Raw genomic sequence first — 21,965 nt, forward strand, 5'->3', positions numbered from 1 at the left:
CCCTCCCCGGGGCCGGTGCTGGCGGCCTTCCGCTCCCAGCCCCAGACCGAACACCCACCCGGCGAGTTGGGACGTGCGGCCGCCGCAGGAGAGCGGCCGCCGAGGCCTCGGGCCCGACCTCCCCCAGGCTCCCACCACCTTCCGCACCCGACGCCCAGCCGGTCGGGGTTCTCTTACCGCCCCACATCGCCAGCGGCTCCGCGGCGGCCGCTCCCGCCGAGGCGCGTTCGAAACCTCCAATGGCAGCGCCCGCTGCCCCAAGCCCCGCCCACCGGGCTGGGACCCGGCGACGCTCCGCGGGCCCGGGGGAGGGGTTGGGAACCGTGCTGAGGAGCGAGCGGCCGGACTGAGGCTTCCGCGGCCTTTGCGGCACTCTTCTCGGGGGAGGAGGTGTGTACGGGAGGTGTCCCCCCGTGGGGAAGCCCGCAGCGTCGGCTCGGGTTGTGGTGCGGTCGCGGTCGCGCCGGCTGGCCGGGGCCCCGCTTCCCCCTTGGCTCTGGCGAATGGTCGGGTCCCGGGAGGCCCGGCGCCTGCGCCGTCGCACGCTGCCGGCGTCCGGGGCGGGCGGGCCCAGCGGGGTCGCGGCGGAGGACGGCGGCGTTCCGCGCGGGTCCGCGGGCTCGCGGCACCCCGCCGGCGGCCAGGCGCTCGCAGTCTTCGGCGGGTGACCCCCCCCATCCCCCACCCCCCCAGCCACGGGCCTTCGGTGAGTCTCGGGAGTCCGGCTGGTGGTGAGGAGCGGGCTGCGGGTGCGGGGCGGCCGCGGGCACCCCGCCCGCGGGTGCGGCCCGCCGCCCGGGGTCTCGAGGCCGGGTCCTTCATTCGGTGGCTGCCAGTGGGTGGGTAGGGCGGGCTCGTGCTGCTTCTGCTGCAGTGTAGTCCGCAAACGGTGAGACGTACCAACTTCGTATCAGGCTAGACTTAGGAAAGCACTGATTGTTCCGACGGTGAACACACTGTGGCCGGGGCTTGGTTTCGTCTTCTTTTAAAATGAAGTTAGGGGATGAAAATTGCGGTCTCAATTTCTTTCTGTCGTAGCCATTCGGTAGCAAAATCTTTGCCAACGGAAACTGAAGTGGCCTTGAAAGTGGAGGGTTCTCCCACTCTGATTAGGAATGTGGCCGAGTGTGTTCTGAGAGGCTTGTTAATTGTGCCACCTGGTGGTTGAAATCTGAGAATACCCCTTTAGGAAAATTTTACCTGAGCTTTGGCAGATGGGAGAATAAATAAAAGTATAATTCCAGTTTTCCGTCCTCCCCGCCTGCCTCCCAGGAAGAATTAAAATGGTTAGGAGTCTGTGTTAGGGAGATTTTTCACAATTGAACATGAAAAATATTAGATTGTTTGAGTGTTTGTGTGCGTACAGTGCTTGAGAAGGTGGGGGGGTGGGTGGCTTGGAGAGTGGTGGAATTGTGGCCAGAACATCTTTCTGATGACTTACAAACAGCAGTGTGAAAGGGGGACTGAAGGGTTGTGTGTAACCACATACTCTTCTTCGGTTTGCAAAAAGTCCTTGGGGTTCTAATAATGTTATTAGAATAGGTTGTTAGAGACGGTAGGATTGAAGTTTGTGTTTACTACAGTTTGGATGGAATGTAAACAGAACTTTTTGGCTGCAAACACCAATGCATGAGGTCTTACCGTGAATGTTCCCTCACCCTTGTTTCAACAGTGCTGCTGAGTTCAGAATTACTTTGGCACTGTCCCCTTCAAAATTGTTCTCTGTCTGTCTTTTTGTGTGTACAATGCTGGGAATTACAATGTAAGGCCTTGAGAATGCTAAGTACAAGTGCTACCCTTGAGCTACACCTTTAGTCACTCCAGTATTCTTAGTAATAGTAAATATTCATCCTCTTGGCTTGCATTTTATTTTTAGAAGTTTCTAAGATAATTTAATTGTTAATATACATCTGAGAGAGACCTAAGAATGCTGAGCAGGAATATATGACATCCTTATTTGATGTAACTGGTCTCTTTTGGGCATGTTACAAGTGGTCACTTAGTGCTTCACACGGCAGCCCAGTTCTTGGACAGCTCCGTGTGCTTTTGCACATTTACACCTGAAGGTTCCAGTTTGGTCTTCAGACCTTTCACAGTGTTCATTTGGTTCAGTCTTTCTTGTCTTGCGACCAAGAATTTCACATTCAAATAATACTTACATAACACCCCACTGTTTGCTGTTCCGGATTTGTTCCACTTCATGGAAGAAAAAACATAGGTCTCAAATTGGTAACCAAACTGATGAAATTTAGGAACTGACATCTTCAAATTCATCATTTGTCTTAATCAGCAGCCCCCCCCCCATCTCCCCTACCATAGACTTTTCTAAATTGGTAAACAGTCACGATGGTCTTATGTTTAACTATAATGTCTGACCCATCTTACTCTGAGCCTGGTCCCCAGGAATGTTTAGATTGTTGACATCTGGATCGACTCCATACTACTCTTCTCAACAGAACCTCTGTTTCTAGCAGTAAGGATAGCATCACTTCGACTTCTTTGGAACTCAGGTCTAGGATTGTAGCCAGCCAGAGATTCTTGGAGAAATAGAGCTCTGTAGCCAAATGAATTTTGCTCATAGACTGCTGTGAAGGCATGACTTTCTTTTTGTGAATGTGGGGGGGGGGGGAAATCGGTCCACGTGAGTCACGTACTCTGTGGTCAGGGGCTTAGTTTTTCTACGAAAAATCCGGGTAATGTACGTGTGGACTTACAAAGAGGCAATTTAAAAAATAATCTAGAGCTATATATAGTTCATAAAAAATACCTTGAATTATAATAATATTCTTGGAGTAGGAAGGTGACTACTGGAGTATCAGCACCTGATTGTGTGTTGAGAGATCACTGCCAGTATTTTACACTCATGCTTTGTATCTTACACTCTAGAGGGCAGTAGTACATCTTTGTTTGTGCCAGCTTTTAGGCAAAGACAGGTGACACAGGGTAGGTGGAAGGGAGCCTAGGCGAGGGTGGGTGGAGAATATTTAGCTAAAAAGATGAGGTGAAGGAAAGAGGGGTGATTGGTAAAGCAAGGGATCTGTTACATGAGGTGAGAGTTTGAAACTTTGTTAACCAGTAGCTTCTTAGCAAGAAGAATGGGAGAAAGAAGCAAACCATTTAGTTTTTGAAATTGTCATCTAGGATTAAAAAAAAAAAATAGGAGATCCCCACACATAGATACCCTTGTTATCTGTCAACTGAAAATAAAATTTAAAAGGAGAAGGGAGGTCTTATTGTTATTCCTTCTGGGTCTACAGTAGCCTACATATTTGAAGTAAACTTTTGTTACTGGAGGGAGGAAAAGAAATATCATTTAGCAAAGTATCTTCTCAAGTACAGATCATCCCCCCTTCTCCCCCCCCAACCCCCCCTAATTCTGGGGCTTGAACTCTGGACCTAGGTGCTGTCCTTGAGCCCATTTGTGTTCAAGGCTAGCACTCTACCATTTGAGCTACCGAGTTACTTCCAGTTTTTTCTGAGTAGCTTATTGGAGATAAGGGTCTCGTGGACTTTTCTGCCTGTGCTGGCTTCGAACTGTGTTCCTGAATAGCTAGGATTACATGTACACCAGTGCCTGGCTAAGCACCTATGTTCCTTGACTTCTGGGGGGATTATGGTCTGGGCATGTCAGAAATGCATTTAAGGGGCAGCTGATGTAGTTCAGCAGCAGAGCACTTGCCTAGTGGTCACAAGGCATTGAGCTTTAGCATCATTAAAACATGCATTTAATGCAACTAACCTACTTAATTAACATCCTTACTTAGCCTAGGCTAGCCTAGCCTAAACATTCTAGAATGCTTTATTAGCTTACAGTTAGTAGGACAGAATCTTCTATCACAGTCTGCTGTGAATGAAGTGTTGAATGTCGTATGCACATAGTTGGGCGTTTTGTAGATATGATAGCATACGAAAACCTAGTTCCCCTGAGTGATGGCAGCAAGTACGCTGTAGAGTGTGGGTTTTTCCCCTTTCCGTCCTGTGCTGACCTGGAGCTGCTGTTCAGGATCAGGAGTGAGCACCGGAGTATTTGAGCTACCTGCTTCTAGTTCAGGAAAAGGTCCAACTTCGAGCACTGTTTCTCAGTGTTTTTTTTTTTTTTTGCCAGTCTTGAGGCTTGAACTCTCTGAACCTGGGTGCTGTCTCTGAGCTCCTTTTTGCTCAAGGCTCCACGCTACCACTTAAGCCACAGTGCCACTTCTGGCTTTTTCTGAGTAGTTTATTGGAGATAAGAGTCTCCGAGACTTTCCTGCCCCAGAGTGCTGGATTACCTGACACTTCGTTCTTCTGATGCAATAATTTGTGTCAATAAAAGGACCTGTAGGGGGCTGGGAATATGGGCTAGTGGTAAAGTACTCGCCTCGTATACGTGAAGCCCTGGGTTCGATTCCTCAGCACCACATATATAGAAAAAGCCACAAGCCGCGCTGTGACTCCAGTGGTAGAGGGCTAGCCTTGAGGAAAAAGAAGCCAGGGACAGTGCTCAGGCCCTGAGTTCAAGCCCTAGGACTGGCAAAAAATACAAAGCAAAACAAAAGGACCTGTAGTCAATGTTGGGCAAACAAAACTTGGCTGCATTTCTGTTCTCTGTTTCAACTAAGTACCTAGCTGTTGGGAATAGCCTCATTTGTGATCTTTTGTGTGTGTGGGTGTGCATGCGCGCATGCAAAAAGTGTGTGTGTGTTTGTTACTGAGTACAACAGTAGTCTACTGATAAAAGTTGTCATTTGAAATAGCCATCCTCGAAGGGTGGTAAAGTTTGGCCCTCAGACCATATTAATTAAGCTTGAGCAATGATTTGGTTTGTGATGTATGGATGGTACAGATACATGGGCTTCTGTGCTTCTCCTGTGCCTCTTAGTGGCTGCCTGGGGCCACTGCCTGTGTTGATAATATTACAAATCCCTAGATGCCTGAACAAAGGTTCCACCCCTGTATATAATTGTTTGGAATTATTTGTGCCCACTTTTATTTGTTGGGAGTGGGATGGGCAGTTTGAATTTCTTACAACCTTTTTTTTTTTCTGGTCATTTGTAAGAGCTTGAACTCAGAACCTTGCCACTGTCTCTGAGCTCTTTTTGCTCAAGGTTAGCGCTCTAACACTTTGAGCCATAGCACTACTTCTGGTTTTTTTGGTGATTAATTGGAGATGAGTTTCATGGACTTTCCTGCCTGGGCTGGCTTCAAACTCAGCTTCGTGAGTAGCTAGGATTACAGGTATGAGCCACTAGCACCCAGCACCAACACCTTAAGAAACAGTTTAAGGTATAATTTACATACCCATGACTAAGTGAATTCTATAGTAAATCTGTCTGTTGTATAGCCATTACAACACCCCAGTTCTAGAACAGTTCCTTTGTGCCCACTTATGAATGAATCCCCATTTTCAACTTTAATTCTAGACAACTGACTTGATTTTTGTTTCTCTAAATTTTCCTTTTTAGACATTGCCTATAAATGGAGTCGTACAATATACCTTTTGCATCTGGCTGCTTTGGTTTAGGCCTTTAGAGGTTCATCAGTGTTAGAACATGCAGCAGTAATTTATTCCTTTTAATTGCTAAGTTGTATTTCACTGCATAAATGACACTTTGTTTATGCATTTACCTGATTATTGCATGTTTGCATAGTTTCCACTATTGGCAATTATGAATAATGCTACTGTGAACATTTGCATACATGTCTTTGTGTGGATTTATCTTTCCATTTCTCTTGGGTAGCATCCTAGAAGTGTAATTGCCATACCCAGTGGCTGAGTTGTGTTTTACTTTAAGAAACTGGTAAACTGTTTTCAAAAGTGTCTGCTCTTTCCCACCCTCAACAGCAGTGCTGAGGTTGTTTCTCTACCTCTTAACCAATGGTTGGTATCATCTGACTTTATTACAGATGGTCCCTTACTTCATTCAGTAGAAAGCATTCATTGAATTCTGAATTTTGATCTTTTCCCTGGCTGGTGACATGTAGTTCAGTAATATTTTCTATCAGCTGGGCAGCGGCAGGCAGCTATAGCTCTCGGTCTTGTGATTACGAGGGTAAGCTTTACAGTGTACTGTTACCAGCAGTTTTTTTTTTTTCTGGATACTGTTGTTTTATGTTTGTGCATCCTATCGTGCCAACAAAATGCCCATCTGTGTTTCCTGCTTCTGGTGAAGAGAAGAGAGGAAGGCAATTACTCGAGATGAAACTCAAAATAATTGCCCAGCATGAAGGTGGCAAGCCAGTGATGGTCATCTCACGTGAGTCAAGACTGTCACGGTCGGCCATCTCAGCCATCTTGAAGGATAGGAAGCGAATCAGCGATGCAGTGCCTCAGCGTCCATTCAGTCCACTGTCATCAGAAAGAGAAGAGCTGGGCCGGTAGACGGTATGGAGAAGATACGTGTAGAGTGGATGGAAGAGTGGAGACAGAATTGCCTACCACTCAGTCCACTGATGGATGATTTAGGCTTAGGCAAGAGGTCTTCAATATGCTAAAAGAGCGGGCTGACCCCACATGTACACAAATGTTTACTGCCAGTCAATGCTTCAAAAGAACGCCATAATTTTCATGCTGTTAAGGTCAGTGGCGAGGCAGCAAGTGCCAATATTCAATGTGCAGAAGCTTTTAAGGAAGAGCTTCACAGGATAATTGTAGATCAGAAGCACTTACCAGAGCAAATATTCTATGTGGATGAAACAAGTTTGTTCTGGAAGCAAATGTCAGAGTGTACATACACAGATCAAGAGTCAAAGCCAGGATTCAGAGACCATGTAACTCTGCTTTTGGGTGGCAGTGTTGCAGGGTTCAAATTAAAGCCTTTTCTGGTCTACCACTCAGAGAATCCCAGAGCATTCAAGAATGTGAGCAAGCATATACTTCCTGTTTATTACCGCCATCACAAGAAAGTCTGGATGACATCAGTGTTGTTTGAAGATTGGTTTTTGAATTGTTTTTTTTTTTTTTTTTTGGCCAGTCCTGGGCCTTGGACTCAGGGCCTGAGCACTGTACCTGGCTTCTTCCCGCTCAAGGCTAGCACTCTGCCACTTGAGCCACAGCGCCGCTTCTGGCCGTTTTCTGTATATGTGGTGCTGGGGAATCGAACCTAGGGCCTCGTGTATCCGAGGCAGGCACTGTTGCCACTAGGCTATATCCCCAGCCCCCGGTTTTTGAATTGTTTTATCCCACAAGTGAGAGAGAATATTGTAGACAAACCAGTGTTCAATTCAATATTCTTCTGTTCTTGGATGATGTGCCAGGGTGTCCACAACCTATTGGTGACATGCATCCTGATGTCAAAGTGGTATACTTGCCTCTGAATACAGCCATACTCATCCACCCAATGGATCAAGGTGCAATAGCTGCTTTCAAAGCACAGTATTTTACGCCAAACATTTGCACAGGCTGTGAAGGCCACAAACGCGCCTAGAGTTTTGGAAAGGTTTCAGCATTCTAAATGCTATCCAGAACATAGCTGCGGCTTGGGATGAAGTCACACGGCAGTGCATAAACTGCATTTGGAAGAGAGTTCTGAAGACATGTGCATGTGTTCAAGGGCATCAACAAAGATTATGCTGGTGATGAAAGAGTAAGTAACAAGGTATTAGCTCTTGGAAAGTGGCTAGACTTGGACATTGATAAAGAGGATGTGATTGTCAGCAGTTAAGACTGAAGACACTTGTGATGAGGAGCTGATTCAACTGGCGGAAGAAAGAACTGAAGAGGAAGAAGTTATGCTCAAGGCCTCCAGAGAGTTCACAACAGAGAAACTGGCAGAAGCATTTGCTACTGTCAGCAGGCCATGTGAATGTTAGAAGAAATGGACAGTGGTTATGAGAGATTTGTGAGAGTTGACAGGCAGATACAGGATGCTCTTGCTACAGAGAAACACATAATGAGAAGAAGAAACCAATTGTACAGTCAAAACATGGCATCTTCATGACAAATACTTTGCCTGCTAAGCCATCTGTGAGTGTCAGAGCCCTTCTGCTGTCTACTAGCTCTTCTGGGTTCTCAGAAGAGAGACAGACAGGATAGCCCTGTTCCTTTAGCCTCTACTTCATCCAGCAGTTAGTCTTAGTTCAATGCTTCAGGCATTCCTCAGACCCCGTGTGTTTTCAGCCATGTTCATTAATGGTGAATACTCATAAAAACCTTTCGTTTTTCACTTTCAGTACAATAGTCAACAAATTACATGAGATATTCAACCATTTATTGTAAACCAGGTTTGTATTCAATCCTAGGCTAATGTGCATGTTCTGAGCATGGTTAAAGTAGGCTAGACTATATGTTTAGTATGTTAAACATAAAGTGTGCGTGTGCGTGTGTGTGTTGGTACTGGAGCTTAACCTCAGGGCCTTAGCTTTTTTTACTTAAAGACTGGCACTCTGCCACTTGAGCCACACCTCCGCTTGCCTTTTTTTCTTGCTTGGGCTAACTTCAAACCGTGATCCTCAGATCTTAGCCTCTTGGGTAAATTAGAGGCATGAGCCACATGTGCCCAGCTTCAATGTATTTTTGGCTCTTGACAGTTTTAGTTTAGGAAGCAGAGGAAGGTGTATCTGCGTGTAATTCCACCATGGGGTGCTCTGTGGGGCTGTTATTGTAGGTGTAGTCGTAGTTCACAATTTGAACTTGGTTTTCACCACGACAACTGGTGCTGAGCATCTTTCACGTGCTCAGCTATTCCTGTATCTGGGGAAATAGAAATTCAAATCTTTTGTCTTGTCTTTTCATTGTTTTGATAGATTTTATGTTTTAGAGCAATTTTCGGTTTATAGCAACATTGAGCAGAAAGTACGAGATCCCATTCCCCTTTTCACTCCTGCACAGCTGGGAACTTCCTGAACCACAGTGGTGATTATCATTGATGAAAAGTGACACATTATAATCACCCATCACCCAAAATTTCATTTTCTTAATATTGTTTGTTGAAGTGTAAAGGATTTTCATTTTAGTTCAGTATCAAATTTTAACTTCATGGATCATGCTTTTGATGTCTCTGAGAACTCCTGGCCTGAATCTGAAGTCTGATTTTCTCCTTTGTTATCTTCCTTTCTTTCTTCTTCTCCATTTTCTTCTTCCAATTATAGTAATATACATATAACATGAAAAGTATCATGTTACCCATTGTTGGATAACATGCAGTGTAAAACTGAAAGTCTGTACCCATTAACCTCCTCATTATGCTCCTCCCCTCGGCCACTAACAACCATCTTTCTATAAGTTTGTCCATGTTAGTGTGTTCGAATTTCCTTCCCAAAAGGCTTCATGATGGTCCATCTAGTATATATGATGCCATGTTAATCCAGCCTCTGTCTGTAGACACTTGGGTTGCTTGTTTCAGCTTTGTGGATGGTGTGCTGTGGGCTGTGTGTATCGGTGTCTCTTCAGTGTCCTCCTTTCCTTTCTTTGGGGTGTATATTCAGAAGTGGAATGGCTGATCATAGGGTAATTCTGTTTTTGATCTCTTCCACAGTGGCTGTACCATTTTACATTACCACCAACAGTGTCTCCTCAGCAGCTCCAGCACCTGTTACTTTGGTTCTTTGGTAGTAGTCTTAATAGGTGTGAGGTGGTTCACAGATTGTTTCTTTTAGGGAATCTTAAAAGATTAAACCAGTTAATTGGTTCTTTTCTTTTTGAGGGGGGTGGGGGGTTGGTCTTGGGGCTTGAACTCAGGGTCTGAGCATTGTCCCTAAACTTTGTCTTTTTGCTAGCACTATGCCACTTGAGCCACAGCTCCACTTCTAGATTTTTTGTTAGTTTTATCAGCGAGAAGTGTCTCACATACATTCCTGCCTGGGCTGCTTTGAATTTTAGTCCTCACCTCTCAGCATCCTGAGTAGCTCAGATTACTGGCATGAGCTACCAGTGCCCCCTCAGTCCATTTTTTTGGTAAAGTTAGAAAGTATAAGGAATAGCTGATAGTTAAGAATAATGTATTTCTTTTGACTTTTGCTGCTGATTTTGTGAAGTAATTTCAGGGATTTGTTTCCTGTTTTCAGCATAATTTTACTTTATTGGAAAAAAATTGTACATCTGCTTATTTCATTGTGTAGTAGGCTCTTAGCAAGATGTTAAGAAGAAAGCAGTCTATATTGATTCACACTAACACAAAATTGACTAATGCCCTTTAACCCTCTTAGGAATAAGCATTTTAAAAGAATTAATATGGCAGTTCTCTCAATTGGTACAATTTCATCTCAACAAAATGCATGGCAATCAGTTTCCAGAATTGGAGGAAATACTTGAAGTCAGACTAATTAATGTAGGCAAGCTCTTGGGCTTGTGTTTTCCACCAGGATTGATTCTTTTGAGAAGCCCTGCTTTTCTCCCACTAAACCTACACATTCTCTAAACATTCCTTATCATGTGCTGAAATCGCTAAATCATTGAATCAGGGAGCTGAGGCTCAAGTTGGGGAATTTTTCTGAGGTCATACAGTTGGTTAATGGTCCACTGTGTGTTCTTACTGAACATTCTTTTAGATGTCACTCACGAGTACCTTCCTGAATATTCAAGATATTCTTGTATTCACAGGTTGCACTGCTGTGATTGTCACCTCAGAAGGATGCATCCTGACTTATCTCCACACTTGCACACGGAAGAATGCAACATCTTGATTAACTTACTTAAGGAGTGTCACAAAAATGTAAGAGTTCAGAAAAATGACTGTAAAACACAAATGAAACTTAGGTACCGCCCTGGTGTGAAATCTTACCTGCATCAGTGGAAGGGAATGAGTGTGTTCTAATAACAGGACCAGCTTAGTAAAGACCAGCAATTCATTGTTTTTCAGAAACGACTTTCTTTTATGATTCTTAAAACTCAAGCATGATAATTTATTAAGGTACTTCTGAAATGATCCCATAAGAGCTAGAATCTATGTCCTTCTTCCAGATTATTTGCTTCTCCATGGCCACCCTTCTGTGTTTTATGGTGATTAAATTAAATTAATTTATTTTTTGCCAGTCCTGGGGCTAAACTCAGGACCTAGGCACTGTCCCTGAGCTTCTTTCTGCCCAAGGCTAGCACTCTACCACCGAACCTCAGTGCCACTTCTGGCTTCTGCTGTTTATGTGGTACTGAGGAATCTAACCCAAGGCTTCATGCATGCTAGGCAAGTACTCTACCACTAAGCTGCATCCCCAGCCCCTGAAGTATTTTATAATTATATGTTAACTAGGTTCAATTTATGATTGGACTAATTTGATGGTTTTATTTGTTAGTGTAATGAGAGCAGAATTCCTTGGTTAAAACTCAGAAAAGAAAGACCATTTGCAGTGCGTTAAATCAGCTGATGTGTTTATGGATGTTGAATATTTAGTATTTTTTTCTGTGTATTTAATGCATGACACGGCTGTAAGAAGTGTTTGTATTTTTCTTTGAACTTGCCATGGTGTTTTGGGTATTTTTTTCCTCCATGATACTCAAATTGTATGTGTGTAAAATTTCACAACAGTAAGCACCATTTGAATGAATAGAATTCAGGGACCAACAACAAGGTAGTAGTAGGTAAGTAATACTTATAACTGTGAAGCTCGATATTTTTTACTGGTTCAGAGAATGTTGTTGGTGAGGATAGTGTAGGCAAGCAGTTTTCACCAAAGAACAAGAAGGAGGCTGTGCCATACATACTCTCTACTTCCTGATGCAACTGCAAAGCGAGCTAGACTACAAAAATGGAACACAACTTCAGATTTTCTTTAAAGTAAAGCTTAATTAAAATGTTTCCTTTTAAAATTGATTATTTGTGTTGACTTAATATTTCAACTACATGTATGATGAATTATAGTCAGAGACTTTAGAGGAGGAGTCTGCTAAGAGAACAAGGCAACATGGAGAAGAAAAGAATGGAAAAACACTTCAGTCCTGGCACTGAGGATTTGCCAGTGTGACCCTTTAGAAGAGTATTGTGTTTGTTACCATGCTGGACGTAAATTAGGTTGTCATCTCGTGTTTATTTTCTGGATTAATTAAATGAAGGTGAACTTGTCAATCCTTGGTTTTGAGTATTCTTTGGAGCATGTTATTTATATATTGCCTTTTGGTCCATGACTATTTTTTAATTGGAATCAAATGAAACACTCCCCCCCCCCCTTTTAAAAGGATGGACTAGAGATGGACTTAAAAAAATTAGCTTTATTGAAGTATAACTTAGATTTAGTGTAGTAAAATGTATCTGTTTTCCTGTGTACTATTGGATGAGTTTTGACAAAGGTAAGCACCCAAGCAGTCACTGTGAGTCAAGAAACAAGGCATTGTTTCAGGTCAGAGTTGCTTGTACCCCGACACCGTTCTTCACCTCTGACTCAGGTAACTCCTGCTCTATGGACAATGTAGATTAGTTACCCTGTTCTGAAATTTGTAATAAACGTGCATCTACATATTCTTGTGTATGCTCCACATCTTTTGAGGCTAATGCATGCTGTTGGATAAAGTCACTAGTCATTTTTATTTTTGAGTGATAATGCATTGTATGACTGTGCCACAGTTTGTTTGCTTTTGAATGTTTAGGTTGATTGTAGTATGCTGTTTTGAATAAAACTGTTATGAACATTTGTGTACAAGTATTTGTGTGTACATCTTTTTATTTCTCTTGGGTAAATAAGAGTTAAACAGGTAATAAGGGTTTAACTTTGCAAGAAACTACTCAAGTATTCTACTTATAGCATTGGTCATTTTTATTCCCTGTCAACTCCTCACTTGTAAATATCCTTTTTGTGTGTGTGTGTGGTCATGGGCTTGAAGTCAGGGCCTGGGTGTTGTCCCTAATTTTCTTTTGCTCAAGGCTAGTACTCTACTACTTGAGCCACAGCTCCACTTCCTCCTTTTTTGGCAACTTACTGGACATAGACGTCTCCTGGACTTTTTAGCGCAGGCTGGCTTTGAACTTTGGTCCTCAGATCTCAGCCTCCTCGGTAGCTAGGATTACAGGTGTGAGCCACAGCACCTGGCAATTTTGTAAACATTCTTAAACTAATCAGTAGGATATGTAGTAGTGTCTCCTTTTGGTTTTAAATTATATTTCTCTGATGGCTAAAGATATTGAGCATCTTTTTCTGTGCTCATCAGCTGTTCATGTAAAATCTTTTGCCAGTGTTTAAAAGTTGGGTTTGTGTTACAATTGTAATACAAGAATTCTTTTTATCATTTAGAATATAAAATCTCTGTCAAGAAAAGTATTATGAGTATTTTCTTATTTTCTTCTAGTCTGTGGCATTGCTTTACATTTTCTTCTGTTTCAAAGACCAGCTTATAAATTCGATAAAGCCCTATTTGCCTTTCTCTTTTTTATAGTTTGTGCCTTTTATTTCTTAAGGATTATTGTGTTTTTAGAAATATTTTTCTCCTGTGTTTTCTACTAGAGTCCTGTAGTCTTGGATTTTTTTGTTTGCATTTTGGTCCTTGGTTCATTTCAGATTAATATTTGTGCATGGATAAGAGTTTGAGTCTTGTTTTGTTTTGCCTGTGAATATCCAGGTGTTTGAACAACATTAGTTGAAGAGACTCTTCCTTTCCTCACTGAATGCTTTAGATACCTTGTGAAAAGTCCGTTACACTTGTGTGAGTGGATCTGTTTCTGGGCTCTAGTCTGTCTCATTGATTCATATGTCTTTCACACCAGTCTTGATTTCCTGTGCCATGTAGTAAGCCCCAAAGCATCCCATGTAAAGCCTCCAACTTTGCCCTTTTCCAGAGTTCTAGATGTTTTCATTTCCATAGAAATGTCAGAATTAGCTCATCAATTTCTACAAAGAACATTCCTTTGGTCATGGTCTTTTGTATTGGTAGGTAGTTCATTTCCTTTTGGAAATATGTGAGCCTTTCTTATACTTGATCAAAAGGCTGAGAAGCAATTGAGCCTTTCTTTAGGCATGTTGTCAAGTATTTTTAGAGCATATCTAAAGTAGTCTTTATCCTCGCGTTCATTTAGCCCAGCCACTAAAACATAGTTCTTCCAGGTTCTTTACTTGAATGCCTGGGAGCTGACTTGTAAGAACTCCATTGACCCTCAGCCATGTATGAGCTTTGCAGTTTTCAGCTTATAGCTGCTGTGGCTGTTTAGTTTTGAGTCCAGCATGTGTATAGATGAATACTCAAGGGAATTCCGTGTGTATTTCATTTTTTTCCTTTTGGAAGTATTGAGGTTTGAACTCAGGATTTTTGTGTCAAACTCCAGGACCACCCTAAAAAGTATGATTTACAAGTACGGATATATAAAGTTACTAATTTCAACATTGTAGGTTTTTGATTTGTTCTGTTTTTTGGTGCTGGTTCTAGGGCTTGAACTCAGGGCCTGAGCTCAGTCCCTGGCTTCTTTTTGCTCAAGGCTAGCACTCTGCCACTTGAGCCACAGCGCCACCTCTGGCCATTTTCTATATATGTGGTGCTAGGGAATCGAACCCAGGGCTTCGTGTATACAAGCAAGCACTCTTGCCACCAGGCCATATTTCCAGCCCCATTTTGAGCCCTTTTTGTTTTATATGTTTAAAAAAAAGGTGAGCAAATGAAGAAAATACAAAAATGAGATCAAGCAACCAAATGAACCTCCCTTTACTTCATCAGTTACACTAAAGCAAAAAACATGAACCCAAGTAATTTGAACATAGGCTAAAGATGGAATGAGCTGTTGACAATGTAGCTTTTGCAGTGTCATTGATTACTCATTCTGAAACTGATGCTGTTGTATTCTGTGTATTGTACAGTTGGACAAATAAGTAAATACATTGTAAATATAGAATGGGACAGTTTACTCATTCCTCAAGCACCTTCACTAAGCAACATTGCTGTAGTTTTAAAACCCGTGTTTCCTGTCAGCCACCATTCCCACAAGGACAGCCAGCTGTTATAACTAACTCCTCATGGTAGGATTCATCTTTGTCAGCCTTTGTACTTGATGGAAATGGAAATGCACTTATTTTGTAAAATTACTTTTTGATAAAGGTTAAACTTTCTACCTACTTCCTGTATTTTTCAAGGGTATTAAATATATGTTCTGGTTCTTAATCAATAGAATGAATGGATGAAATTTCCTCGCTTCTAGCTCTGAATTTGTATGCGTGTGTATTTTCATCTTTTCTTGTGATAAGGCCATCATTCTGAATCGACCTTTCCGGCTGGGATTCTGTAGTGCTCTCCAGCCCTCTTGAAGTACTGGACTATTTTATCTCTGCACAGCTCTAGCTGGCTGTGCTTTTTTTTTTTTTTTTTATCATTCTTCCCGTGGTTTAGGGTGCTGTGGTCTTCAAAGTCAAATGTCATTGCATTGCCACAAGGATCCACGGCTGCTCCTGGTCATCTGCCCTACTTTGTTCGCACTTGTCAGCGAGACGCAGATTGTCAGCAGTTAACATACTGAATTTAGAACAAACGACTCGGGGGGCCTTAATGTATTTTTATTTTTTTTCTGATTTATAAAGCAGTATGTAAAGCTAGGCACTGGGTGACTCATGCCTGTAATTTTAGCTACTAAGGAGGCTGAGATCTGAGGATTGTGGTTCGAAGCCAGCAAGGACTAGAAAGTCCATGAGACTCACAGCAAATTCACCATCAAAAAAAGCCAAAATGGAAGTGTGGTTCAAGTGGTAGAGGTCTAGCCTTGAGCCAAAAAACCAACAAAACACAGAAGCTCAGGGATAGTGCCCAGACCTTGAGTTCAAGTCCCAGAAATGACAAAAAGAAATTGTAAGGTTCGCAGGAAAGGAAACCTACCACATGGTTCAGGAGTTTATTGGGAGCAAGCAAACTGCCAGCCCACACAAGACGGAGGCATGGGGAGACAGAGGGGAAGGAAGAAGAAAAAGAAAAGGAAAGAGCGGGGGCCATGTTGAACTAGGTTTATATAGGAAAAGGTGGGAGATGTGGCCAGGTGGATTGGATGTCGTGACCTCAGAGAAAGAGGAGGTAACTGCCTCCAGGTGTGCCAGTTACCGAGGTAACTCAGCTACTGGGCACAGACTTAAACAGGTGCGGGGGCATCTGCATGGAGCCCTCGCAAGGGTGGACCTTACATTCTGGCCTTTTAAGAATTATGAAAAAGGGCGCCGACTCTGGCTACTTCCTGCTGGCAAGGGGCGTCAACATTAGGGGTAAAAGGTGGAGATGTGGCCCCTGTGGGAGAAGGCAAGCAGCAGCTGACCCTTGGTGGTAGATGCCAGTCCCTGAATGAAGCCTGGAGGGACCTGTAGACAGGAGTCCCTCACCAGGCTTAGAGCGGAGCTGGTGTGGTGGATGCGTGGCCAGCAGTGGTAAAGGCAGGAAGTGCAAGGTTAGTTTCCTCCGGCTTTTGCCAGTCTGGCCCAGGAGGGGCAGTCAAGGAGGCGGATTAACTCTCTTCCTCCCTCTACTCTCCTGAGGATTAATCACCTCCTCGGACCAAATTGCCAAAAGCTGGAGGAAACTTATGCCGGACTTCTCGCCTTTACCATTGCTGGCTGTGCATCCACACACCATCTCCTCTCCATGGCCGTTACAGCCCCCGCCTCATGAGACTTCTTCCAGGCTTCATTCAGGGACTGGCATCTACCACCAAGGGTCAGCTGCTGCTTGCCTTCTCCCCCAGGGGCCACATCTCCACCTTTTACCCCTAATGTCGACACCCCTTGCCAGCAGGAAGTAGCCAGAGTCGGTGCCCTTTTTCATAATTCTTAAAAGGCCAGAATGTAAGGCCCATCCTTGCGAGGGCTCCATGCAGATGCCCCCCACCTGTTTAAGTCTGCTTCGGGTACCTAAGTTACCTAGGTAACTGGCACACCTGAAGATAGTTACCTCCTCCTTCTCTGAGGTCACATCCAGTCCACCTGGCCACATCTCCCGCCTTTTCCTATATAATCCAGCTCATCACCGTCCCTGCTCTCTTTCCTTTTCTCTTCTTCCTTCCCCTCTCTCTCCCCGTGTCTCCATCGTGTGGGCTGGCAGTTTGCTCTCCCCCCCAATAAACTCTTCTCTGCCTGCACCATGTGGTGGGTTTCTTTTCCTGCGAACCTTATAGAAATAAAAGCAATATGTATATGTTGCTTATATGTCATTGTAGATAGCATAAGAAAACCTGGGAAGATGTCAAGCCAACAATAAATAATGAAAGCATAAAGGGCTAAGGTGTGGCTTAAGTAATGAACCTGTTAAGCAAGAGTGAGTACTTCAATCCTAATACCATCAGAAAAAGGGAGGGGGAGTGAAAAGAGTGGGTTTTTTTTGTTTTTTGTTTTTGGCAGTCGTGGGGCTTGAACTCTGGGCCTGGTGCTGCCCCTGGGCTCCTTTTGTTCAAGGCTGGTGGTCTACCACTTGAGTCATGCCACTTGTGGCTTCTTCTGTGCCTGGCTGGTATTCCATTTCTATTTCCTGTTTGGATGGCAATTAATAGAATACAGCTGAGTTCTCACATTCACCTCTTGGTTCTGTCTTGTTGTATAAACGCTGGGAACCTCTGCATGCCCTGTGAGAGGACCAGAGTGACCAGGACCAGTGAGGTCATTAGTGACTGGGAAGATGGCTTTGACCTGGAGCATCTTCTGAAGGGGTCTTGGGGGCCCCTTGGTCTCCCTGGACTGTTGCAGCGCTGTTTGAAGCTGCTCTCCCTCATACCACAGTGAAAGTGGTGTCCGGGGCTACCTTGTCACTGCTGTCTCTTCAGTGCCTGGGACAAGGTTCCCCATCTAGAAGTCTCAGCTGTGTAGCAGTTGATTCAATTAGACAGTCATTTGGTTGATTTGATAGAGATAGACACCCGGCAGGTGTCTGGAGACAGGTGGCAGGTGACAGAGTGGAGACAGGTGTCCTGCGTGTGCATGGCACTTTTGTACCTGTTCACTAGGGCATTTGGGTTGAACACTTGCCACATAATGCCACAAAAGTATCATTGTCATCTGGGCCTAGGTAATGTGGCAGCGAAGAGACAAATAGATACGTGTGTTCCGGATGATATGACGGAATGTACACTAGACTGAGATACTGTGTTACGTCCTCAAAGTCCAGTCTTTTACTTGACAAGAAGGGATGCAGATCTGTTATCACCGTCTGTTTGTGGTTAAGAAAGTAGTGTAGGGAAAACACAAGAAATATTTATTCTGAAAAAGCCATTCAATTACAAATAGGAGGTCTTAGACTATCTTCAATGCTTGACAGAAAAACTGACCCGAAGGATGCTTTTAAAGTTGCAGTGAAAGCAGGAGAAAAAGAAATTGCATGAGGCAGAGCTTGCTAATTATGTGTTGTCTGCTTTCTGCGAAAGCCATAATTTGAAAAAGGAAAAAGTGTGCCTATTGCAACTACGAGTTCAGCATTTATGGCATATCATTACAGCAGATCACCACCGTATGTGACCCACCCTTAAAAATTGTGATGTTCAAACACTAATTAAGGCCTTGCTAAAATTCAGCTTTTTAACTTAAGGCTTCATCTCAACTCATCTTACATCCTTCATAGTTTCTTTTCTTCTTTTCCATGGTAATAGAATTTCAAACCACTAGGAGAGCTTTTTACTTTTGCTTTTTGTTTTTTCCAACAAAGCAGGTTGTGGTCAAGTGTTTTGTTAATATGGTTGGTACAAGTGACCTAGAGAGTGTGTGTGTGTGTGTGTGTGTGTGTGTGTGTGTGTGTGTGTGTGTGTGTTGTGTTTTGATGACATTTTGAATGGAGGCAAATGAGAAAATAGCTCTGACGCTAGACATTCAGTAAAGGCTTCTATGGAACAGCTTGTGCTACTGAAGTAAGGTACTGTCATGTGACTGCCACACTGTAGCTGACACCAGTCCTGGTTGTGGAGAATGGCTTGTGCCCTGACTCTAACATGTCCTTAAAGAAAGGGATATTAGACCAGGCTTCGATGGCTCATGCCCGGAATCCTAGCTATTCAGGAGGCTGAGATCTGAGGATCATGGTTCAAAGCCAGCTAGCGCAGAAAAGTCCATGAGATGCTTATCTCCAATTAACCAGCAAAAAAAAGTTGGAATTGGAGCTGTGACTCAAGTGATAGCATGCCAGCTTTGAGTGAGAAAGCCCGTAAGTGCGAGGCCCCGAGTTCAAGCCCTCATACACGCTTAGTATGAGATTTTGATGGCTCAAGAGGCCTTGGTTGCTAGCAAGGAATAAGTGTTCGTTTTTGTTTCTATGTGTAGAGCATGTATTCTTCCTTTGTAGGAAGGGCCAGTATAAAACTGTTTTATGTATTTTGTACATGTAGGTCTTATGTACTTATTGACAACATGATGTAGTGATACCTATTTAGATTCTGTGTGTTGGAGACATTAGCATATAATGGGATGAAATATTTTACCCTTCTCTTCCTTTTAGCACAACATTCTGAAGTTTTTTGGTCATTGCAACGATATTGACCGGGAGATGAGAAAATGCTTGAAGAAAGAGGTAAGAAAAGACGGAAAGGCTGGAAAGGGTAAAACAAGAGAATATAACGTTTTTGAAGATTATATACAGTTGCCATTGTTACAATTTCACAGAGAAGGTCAACTTCCAGTGTATGTGCTCCTTTCTAAAAGTAAAAGAAGGATAAAAAAGCCTTACCCGAGGATGGTTGTAGAATAGAGCTGTGTGATTAAAAAAAATTTTTTTTAAATTTTCTCTGGAAAATTCAACTTGGATGCATTTTAAGATTTAGGAAATTAAGTCACCGGTCAGTGACAGACTTAGTTCATTGAGATCAGCTGATAAGGAGGTAACTAAAATTCTTTGGGCCTCAGTTTCCCTACTCAGAAGGCTATGCTTGAGATGCTTCCAGCTTTAACGTTTTGGATTCCTCTGGACCTGTGTACAAGCCACAGGGATTATCTGTCTGGAAGGACTTATTTGGGACAATCGTCACCTCCTAGCCCTGCTTTTAGGCTAGGGCGTGGACTTGAGCCAATGGCCCAAACGCCCCCTAGTTCATTGTCTTTCCCCAGGAACCGCTAGCCAAGCAGAGTGCTTCTTAAACCTTAGAAATGAAATTCTGTTTCTAGTTTGTATGTCAGATACTTCATCCCCAGAACCTTTCAAAATGCATAATGACTGAATGTGTGTGTGTGTGTGCATTAGAAATGTGTTCTAATTTTCATTTCCTCTGTTTTTGAACTTTTTGCCAATTAGTTCCTGATTAAAAGATTTAAATATAGTACTAGAAACTGTCTTGCTCTTGATGTTGGATCAATCTCTTTTCAGTGTGACATTAATTTGTTGCTTGAAGTACTTCGTGAATTTTGTATGAAGGGTTGGCTGGCCTTGAACTTGAGACCTTCCTGCCTCAAGTTCCCCGTGTGTGAGGATCTCGGCATGGACCACCATTCCCAGCTGTTAGGTTAAGAGTAATGACTTTGCCTGTGCAGATGTGTATGCTAGTATTATACAATGCATTTTATTTTTTAATATTTTTCTAGTGCTAAGTTTTATCAGATATGGCCTCATGCTTTTTTTTTTTTTTTTTTTTTTTTTTTTTTTTGCCAGTCCTGGGCCTTGGACTCAGGGCCTGAGCACTGTCCCTGGCTTCTTTTTGCTCAAGGCTAGCACTCTGCCACTTGAGTCACAGCGCCACTTCTGGCTGTTTTCTATATATGTGGTGCTGGGGAATCGAACCCAGGGCTTCTTGTATACGAGGCAAGTTCTCTTGCCACTAGGGCATATTCCCATCTCGGCCTCATGCTTTTTGCCCAGGCTGGCCTAGGCCTCTACCTCCCCATAGCTGCGACTAGAGGTGTGTCCCGGCATACCTGGCTTATTTGTTGAGTTAGAGTCTCAGGAACTTTTTTTTTTTAACCAGGACTAGTGTCAAACTGCAGTCCTCTGTCTCTGCCTCTCAAGTAGTTAGGGTAAGAGATGTGAGCCACTGTGTCCATCTTGTCTTATTCGTGGTTGCAGTTGGTCATCGATTTTAGCAGGGAAGTAGTCTTTGGTTTTGACATGAAAACTTAGGAATAAGTAGAACTGTCCCACAATTGAACAGGCCAGTCGTCAGGGTCAGGAGCTGGAGTGATGAGACAAGCCCAGCAAGGTGGCCTCTTGGAAGACATTGAAAAATTCATTTGAAAAAAATGGTTGAGTTCTTACTTGGGGAGGAACTCGGTTCAGCATTCTTTGTGTCTACTTAATACTACGTTCCTCTGATGTCACTGTCTCTGATCTCAGACTCAGTGAAATAGGAATTGTATCAGGGAAAGCGTTCATTATGGAATTTAACCCGCACTGACCGCGACCTTACCTGCTGTCCACTCTCTCCCTTTCTCGGTCCAGTACGAGGAAAAGAGGAAACGGAGCAGGGAGCGTGGCATCGCGATGCGCGAGAGGCTCTCCAGTCTCCCGGAGGAATCGGAAAAGTAGTTCCCTCTCCGGGGATGCCGTGGCGGAGAAAAGACTGCAGCACTGCTGGGCCATCAGAAGAATCGTCTTGGTCTCCCGAATCCCGAGTGGACGCGAAGAACTGAATCGTGTTGAGAAGTGCCTTCAGTGCCGTGGAGTGTGACCGGCCACCGGCCCTTGCTTGCTGGAGTAGCTCCTCTTCTCCAGCACCATAGCCATTTTTTTCTCCTTTCTTAGAAGACTCTTACAATGACAGCAAAATGGTGCCTATGGGCTCCCCTTTCGGACAATGTATCAATTGTAAAAATTAAACATTAAGATAGGATTAACACAAGCTAGGATGAGCATAATTTTTTGGGAAATGCCAGTTGTGTAAACTGTATGAAAAGACTCCAGTTTATTGTAAGAGTGGTCTTTGAAGAGAATAAATGTTTATAGTAGATCCTCCAACCGTGGATCAAAAATATTAAAATCTGCAGTAAACAAACGTGCATGCTTTCCCTTGTCATTCTCTGAACAATACAATAACGATTTACACAGGAGTTACATCCTGTAAGGTAATATAAGCGATCTAGAAGTGGTCTTGTGGCATGCAGAAGGATGTGTGTGAGGTTGTGTCTAAGCACTACGTGTCTGTAGGTTTTGGTATTTGGGATGATTGAGGGCCAAGCCCCTGGGACATGGAGTGGTGACAAGTTAGCAT

The 21,965-nt window shown here is 43.4% G+C and overlaps 1 protein-coding gene across 2 annotated transcripts; it reads left to right on the forward strand.

The window, feature by feature from the left end:
• Window positions 1-327: 327 nt before the first annotated feature.
• On the forward strand, window positions 328-21,753 carry Cmc2 (C-X9-C motif containing 2). Of its 2 annotated transcripts, none has more exons than XM_048355062.1 (4): window positions 328-390; window positions 10,517-10,628; window positions 19,271-19,342; window positions 21,197-21,753. In XM_048355062.1, the coding sequence occupies exons 2-4, from the start codon at window positions 10,548-10,550 to the stop codon at window positions 21,281-21,283; spliced, it is 240 nt and encodes a 79-aa protein (XP_048211019.1). In that variant the 5' UTR covers window positions 328-390; window positions 10,517-10,547; the 3' UTR covers window positions 21,284-21,753. The 2 variants fall into 2 exon arrangements, with proteins under 2 accessions (XP_048211019.1, XP_048211018.1); XM_048355061.1 differs by lacking the exon at window positions 328-390 and adding an exon at window positions 565-706.
• The last annotated feature ends 212 nt before the right edge of the window (window positions 21,754-21,965 follow it).

The sequence above is a fragment of the Perognathus longimembris genome, chromosome 10 (assembly GCF_023159225.1).
Source record: "Perognathus longimembris pacificus isolate PPM17 chromosome 10, ASM2315922v1, whole genome shotgun sequence".
NCBI lineage: Eukaryota > Metazoa > Chordata > Mammalia > Rodentia > Heteromyidae > Perognathus > Perognathus longimembris.